Source organism: Octopus sinensis, linkage group LG4, assembly GCF_006345805.1.
Source record: "Octopus sinensis linkage group LG4, ASM634580v1, whole genome shotgun sequence".
Taxonomy (NCBI): domain Eukaryota; kingdom Metazoa; phylum Mollusca; class Cephalopoda; order Octopoda; family Octopodidae; genus Octopus; species Octopus sinensis.
In genome coordinates, this window is record NC_043000.1 from 86,591,984 (window position 1) to 86,599,283 (window position 7,300).

A 7,300-nucleotide genomic window follows, 5' to 3' on the forward strand; every position below is an offset into this window, starting at 1 on the left:
TGTTTGGTGACCCTGCCAGTGCTGGTGCCATGTAAAAAGCATCCAGTCTGCACTGTAAAGTGGTTGACATTAGGAAGGGCATCCAGCCATAAAAACCATGCCAAAACAGACTTCAGTGGTGGATGTGTCATGTAAAAAATCATTCAGTCCACCCTGTAAGGTGGTTGGTATTATTACCATAAAAACCATGCCAAAATGGACAGTGAAGCCTGGCGTAGTCTTCTGGCTTGCCAGCTCTTGTCAAACCATCCAACCTAACCCATGCCAGCATGGAAAATAGATGTTAAATGATGATGATGATGATGATAAATGCATACAAATATGTATATATCTATGTATGTATGTGCATGTTTGTATAACAAACTGTGGAGGACACACACTGACTGTTGCAGTGGCACTGCATCAGTGACTAGGTTGCAGTTAGTGTGATGAAAATTATGACACCAAATATTTAATATTAACAGTTTTGTGTGTATTTAAATGGCTAATATGTGTCCCTGTGCCATAATTGTTTTAATCTCAACACATAGTCCCAGATCAAATTACATATCAGGCAAGTACACCAATGAAATCAATCAATAAATAAATGTATACATGCATGTATGAACGAATGAATGATCATCTGCACATTGTGTGCGACAGAAGGAGGAAGGCAGCTTTACATACATTTCAACTCTTTTTAGTGTCTTCATCAGCAGCAGTTTATCACATTTTAACAGTTATCCATAAACAACATTGCTTATAAACCCATTAATATTAGAAGTTTAAGTTAACTGGATATTTAACACTTTTATGACAGGAAAGTTAAACATAAAATTACTGGTGTGTTAACTGCGTTTTATTTCATTGCCATAATCACCATCACCCTCACTATACAAAGAAATTGGCATTAGGATGGGCATCCAGCCATAGAAGCCATGTCAAAACTGAGATACTGGATCAAGATGTTGTCCTCCAACCTGTTGAAATGTCCAACCCATCGCAAGAAGGAAAGTAGAAATATAAATGATGATGATATTTATATTATGTGTTGGACGCTTTCAACCCCACCCCCAAATACTCATATTCCTTGCGTGCAGGCATGTACTATATATATATAATATATATATATATATATATATATATATAGAGAGAGAGAGAGAGAGAGAGAGAGAGAGAAAGATAGATATATTCATATATGCATGTGTATATTATAGATTTCTTTACTACCCACAAGGGACTAAACACAGAGAGGACAAACAAGGACAGACAAAGGGATTAAGTCGATTATATCGACATCAGTGCGTAACTGGTACTTAATTTATCAACCCCGAAAGGATGAAAAGCAAAGTCGACATCGGCGAAATTTGAATTCAGAACGTAACTCCAGACGAAATACGGCTACGCATTTCGCCCGGCGTGCTAACGCTTCTGCCAGCTCGCTGCCTTATATTATATGTATATTTAAGATATGCATGTGTGAACATGAGTGCATGTATATGTGATGTATATGTGTATGTTTGTAAGTGCACACACACACTATTATATAGGTGTGACTGTGTTGGTGAATTTGGTAGATAGAAAGCTCGCCGTATATAAAGATAGATAGATAAATACGTATGTGTGTGTATGTACTCCATTACCACTTGACAACAGGTGTTGGTTTGTTTACGTGTCCGTAACTCAGCGGTTCCGCATATGAAACCGATAGAGTAAGTACCAAACTAAAAAAAAATAGTTGCTGGCGATGATTTGTTTTTTGGGGTTTTTTTCCCCCTAAAACCCCACAAGACGGAGTTCCTGCATAGCTGTAGTCGAATGATTGAAAGAAGTTGAAGATAAATCAAAAAAGTAAAAAAAAAAATATCGTATAATAGGCGCAGGAGTGGCTGTGTGGTAAGTAGCTTGCTAACCAACCACATGGTTCCGGGTTCAGTCCCACTGCGTGGCCCCTTTTTTGGCGAGTGTCTTCTGCTATAGCCCCGGGCCGACCAATGCCTTGTGAGTGGATTTGGTAGACGGAAACTGAAAGAAGCCTGTCGTATATATGTATATATATATGTGTGTGTCTGTGTTTGTCCCCCTAGCATTGCTTGACAACCGATACTGGTGTGTTTACGTCCCCGTTACTTAGCGGTTCGGCAAAAAAGAGACCGATAGAATAAGTACTGGGCTTACAAAGAATAAGTCCCGGGGTCGATTTGCTCGACTAAAGGCGGTGCTCCAGCATGGCCGCAGTCAAATGACTGAAACAAGTAAAAAGAGTAAAGAGTATATATAAATTATATTATGATACGTTATAACATTGTCTGCTATTGAAGAATCGAACCTACCAACACTACTAGCAGACGAAATCATGTGTTCCTAAGAGAAGCTCGTTGAACATAATAACTCGAAAAAAGGGCTGTTCCCGTTCGTTATATGTAGCATAGTTGTAATAACGAGAGGCCAAGGGGACAGACAACAATAAGGACTGACCGAATATTAGTGAGACAGACATCGCTGCTACAACACTTGCTAGTGCGCTAGCAACATTATCACTAGCCGGCGGTGCCGTAGTGATGGTAGTGGTGGTGGTCGTGTCGTCGGAGATTAACGACAACAGACGGACTTCACTCGGTGGAGGTAAAGTATTGGCAACGAACGGAAATTGCCGAAGACGTCTCGACAAGAATCGGCTGCAATCTTAGTTGAGAAGTGTGCTGCTTGCTTATCAAGAGGATGGGGGAAATGACTTAGCTGCTTATAAATGCTCCTCTGCAACATGGAAAATGGATGAAGACTATAGCTTTTATAGTATGCAGACTGTCTGGAGTTCCCAGAATTGTAGATTTAACGGCATTTGAAATATTTTGCAAGCAGTGGAAGTGTCCGCGGCGTTAGACGCGTTGGACTTAGTGTGGGGGAGAGAGAAGTCGACCAAGGTGTGCTTCTTGTGTGGAGCTGCCGAACCACGGACCACCGTGGCTTGGACGTAATCACAGCTGGGTTTTTTTAAAGCAATGGGTGGATGTAGTTCGGCCCTAATCATTTCTATGTGTGGACTTGTGTTCTTGGATGTATCTTTCGCTGCTCATTACACGGATAAGTGGGCAGTTCACATTGAAGGAGGTGTACATGCGGCCAAGTCTTTAACTGAAAAGCACGGATTTATTTTCTTGGGAGAGGTTGGTTTCTTCTTTCTTCTCAGTTTTTAATCCATTATTTCAAACCTAATAATACATTTATCTCCTTAAAAAAAAAAAAAAAATTCTCTTGCAACATGTATTTCGGTGTGCATGTCTCCATTTGAAGGATGCTTCACCACATCAGGGCGCCTTCTTGGAGGCTTCCATACCTCGAAGCTGTCTTTCGAATATGTAAACAACTATCGATTTATATTCCTTTTCACTTCTTCAGCCACAATTCCGTTACTGTTGCTGCTGGCATTGCAAAATCACCTCGTTTTCTTTACGCAACTTGTTTAACTTAAAAAGAAACCATTTAATTTTGTTTTCTTTTTCGGATCTTTTCCATTAATGAATCCAACAAATAACTTAATTGAATATACTTTCGCAATCAATAATGATCGAATTCTTGAAAATTTTTTAATATCTATTTTTGTGTTTATTTGATATTTATTATTTCATTCCTTTGTTTTCTTGCAGAATCTATATTTATTCACTTTCTTTTACTGGCCAAAGTCGCGAAAATTGATTTCTTTGTCCCCAAACTACCATGAAGAAATTCTTGAGTTTGGTATTAGACTTTCCTTCAGTTAGTTTACATGTAAAAGAATGTCAGATTTATTCTCTAAGACTTTATTCTCATTTGAAATATTTGGAATTTTGTAATTGTTATTTAAAAAAATTGATTTCGACACATGAAGAGTTATTTCAAGGATGTCTGACAGAAACAAGAGACGAAGGTAAAGAATACGCACACCACCCGTTTTCGGCGTTTGGGTTAGGGTTACGCCGAAAACGGATGATGTGCGTATTCTTTACCTCCGCCAGACAAAACTATGCGGCCGAGTCGATAGGATATCAAGAGTTTCGAGGCAAAATAGCAGCAGTTCGTATCCGATTGAATCCTTTGTAATGTGTCTTGAACAACAAAATGAAATATCTTTATTGTATGGCATACATTATATTATTTGTAGGTATGAATCAACTAATAATATTTGTTTCAAAAATCGTACAAGGCCGAGGGGCGGTTTAGTCGATACCATCTATACAGGTACTTCATTGGTATTTTAATTATACAAAAGGGGCAACAAACACGACTAAATTTATTTTACGTTAACACAGTTACACGAGTTTTAAAAGTATTTTTCTTTTTTTATATATATAAAAAAATTCCGTTGTCATCGAACTGTTGATCTTTGATAGGTAGTGGTACCTGTCAACTGTTATCAAAACACAAGCACGAGGTTGAATTGTAAGCTATTTAATAACTACTATAGTGACCCTCTTCACGTTCACTAATATATATTTGTGTGTGTGTGTGTTATGAGGGAGGGGAACTCAGTAACAAAAGAGGGAAGTATAACACTACTGAGTACGTTTTTTTTCCTCCCGACCGCATATATCCAAACGTTTGCGTGTCTTCGCTCACTCTATCTATCTATCTATCCATGAGAGAGAGAGAGAGAGAGAGTGTGTGTGAGTGTGTGTACGCACACACGAGCCTCAATTCAGTCGTTTCTACATGTTTGGAATAGCAGCTAGATTTCCCTCAAATCGCTCTCTGCTGTCTTAAAAACGGGACTGAATATTAGTCAAACTTATTCATGGATCAAGATGGGGTGGTCACATCTGGAAAGCCTTTGTTCCAATCGGGGCTAAATATATATCAAAATATATATTCGCTTAGACGTAGCGATACACCACACACACATATATAATATATATATAATGAGACTAATATATTTCTGACCGGGAAATGAAATAAAATATAGTTTTCCTTTGTTATTTCAATATTCCTGGGTAAGCGTTTTCTTGTCATATTTTGATTTGTCTGCTAGCACAGTCAGCTACCTGATTGTATTTTGCGGATTCCATTAGTGGTTAAGTCTGTGAAATCCATTGGAATTCTGCTGCTCTCCTCACCGAACCTTCATTTACATATTACAATGTGACAAGGAGCAGCGCACGCCTCTCCTCTCTCTCTTGCTCTGCTTTCTCCACTATGGCTATCCAGCGGTCAGCTTCTCCTTCCGACCACTTTGGATAGCTGCAACTTGTTATATACAAAATGTTTGTGAGTGTGTATATAGATATGAACATATATATATATCCGTGAGTGTGTATATAGATATGAACATATATATATATATCCGTGCGTGTGTACATGTATGAATGTTATTCGCTCGCGCGCGCATGTGTGTGAGTGTTTATATATATATATATAAATATACACACACATTCGATGTTTGTGTGTATATGTATATGAATGTATATATGACTGTGTGTGTGTGCGTGTATATGTGCGTGTGTGTGTATGACTGTGTGTGCGTGTATATGTGCGTCTGTGTGTATGACTGTGTGTGCGTGTATATGTGCGTGTGTGTGTGTATGACTATGTGTGCGCATGTATTTGTGCGTATATATGATTGTGCGCGTCTATATGTGCGTGTGTGTATATATGACTATATGTATGCGCGTGTATATATGAATGTATGTGCGTGTGTATAATATATATAATCTGTTCGTGGAGTTAATTTCCAAGTAGTTATCATTCTTATGTCTGCAGCCTTATTTATTTTTCATTTATACTTTTTTTTTAGTATATATCGTCTTGTCTCAGTTCCAGTATTTCTTATCCATCAACTGAAATCAATAACTCGGCAAGAATTCGGGTGTTGATGATAGAAATAATGTAGATATCTCAACAATATTTCAGATAGTCATTTTTTTAATTAATCCAACCAATACTAAATGCTTTAGAGTAATTTAATTCATTTAATTAATGTTGGGGTGGGGGAGAAAGGAGCAATGAAGAGGTGGGTTAAAGCGCTGATTTTAATTTGTTTTATTTTCTGGTTTTCGTTTTTGATAATAGAAATGTATTCTATTATTTATTGATCAAACAAGAATTGTAATATTTAGCTTCGAATGCCATTATGAAGCGTTTTGCCATTTCTCTGTCGACTCAGTGAACGCTTTGGATTTCTGGCTGCTATGTTATAGTAGTAATAGTAGTAGTAGTATCATCTTTTACCCAGTCATCTCTTTTTCTTTCTATTTTCCTTTTCATCCATTTCCTTCGACTATTTAGCCAGTGTGTCTTTTGTTTGATTTTTCTGTTGATTGTATCTTCCCATTAAAAAAAAAAAAAATTCTAAAAATCTAAGGTTTTCATTTATTTCTAACATGATAAAAATGCTATGAAATTTTGCATGTCATCCTGTGAAGAAATGTGGGTTATTAAACCTTATTCGTTGAAAATTCCTATTTACGCTTTCAGAATTGAACCACTGCTGTCTAATTGTCTTTGTTCCATGTGATGGAAATACCAGAAATTACTGAGCTCTTTATATAAAAATTCCTCTCTTGGATCGAACCTTAGCCATCAAGGATTTTACTTTTCGATACTGATTGTCTCATTTTTACTGTTTATTACAGTAGTAAATATTTCTCTCGCCTTCTACACAATTGAATTGTACTCATCATTCGGCATTCAGGCAATCTCTTTATATGTTATCTTTTAACCCCAGGTCAACCTCGACTGAGCAGATGTATCACCAAAGGCATTCCAGCCATAAATATCTAGTTTCTAGGGGTATATAAGAATACATTATTTAATGTATCCTTTATATAAGATGATAGGGGGTGAGTTGGAAATTTTGGCTGTTATTCGTAGCAGATAGAGTTCCCTCATTTATGTAATGTTATATTGGAACTGTGGTATATTAACATTGTCTTTACATACTGCGTTATTTTTTTTTAACCACGTCTTAATTTCAGTCTTAATAGCCCTAAATCCACTTCGTACAACAGTCCCTCATTTGCACAGTTCACTGCCAAAGAATTCTCTGTAAACTACAGAGCTTTATTAGTGATTTGGCGTCACGATATCCAAGCGGAATTGCGAACCCCTTCCAGCTTCACTGCTGGCTGCTCACACATTTCCTTAGTTGCATCGTAGTTGCTTATGAAGGTTAATAGAAATGTTAGGTGGGGACGCAAATACCTACACATGGTTATATAATATGTATACGCACTATGCACGTGTGTGTGTGTGTACACACAAAGATATAGCCGCACACATACATATTTTTTTCTTTTAAATAGGGTCGGCCTAGAGGAAGAAAACTGTCCCTATGGCCTCGGCATACCTC

At 37.5% G+C, this 7,300-nt stretch overlaps 1 protein-coding gene across 4 annotated transcripts in view; it reads left to right on the top strand.

Annotated features, from left to right (window-relative positions):
• The first annotated feature begins 2,547 nt into the window (after nt 1-2,547).
• LOC115210771 (furin) overlaps nt 2,548-7,300 on the top strand; it is a 219,710-nt gene continuing 214,957 nt past the window's right edge. Inside the window, exon 1 of one of the 4 annotated variants that reach the window (XM_029779490.2) lies at nt 2,548-3,146. In XM_029779490.2, the coding sequence (XP_029635350.1) occupies nt 2,982-3,146 (165 nt within the window). In that variant the 5' untranslated portion in view covers nt 2,548-2,981. The remainder of the gene's footprint in view (nt 3,147-7,300) is intronic. The other 3 variants (XM_029779491.2, XR_004998783.1, XM_036502230.1) reach the window with 3 other exon arrangements.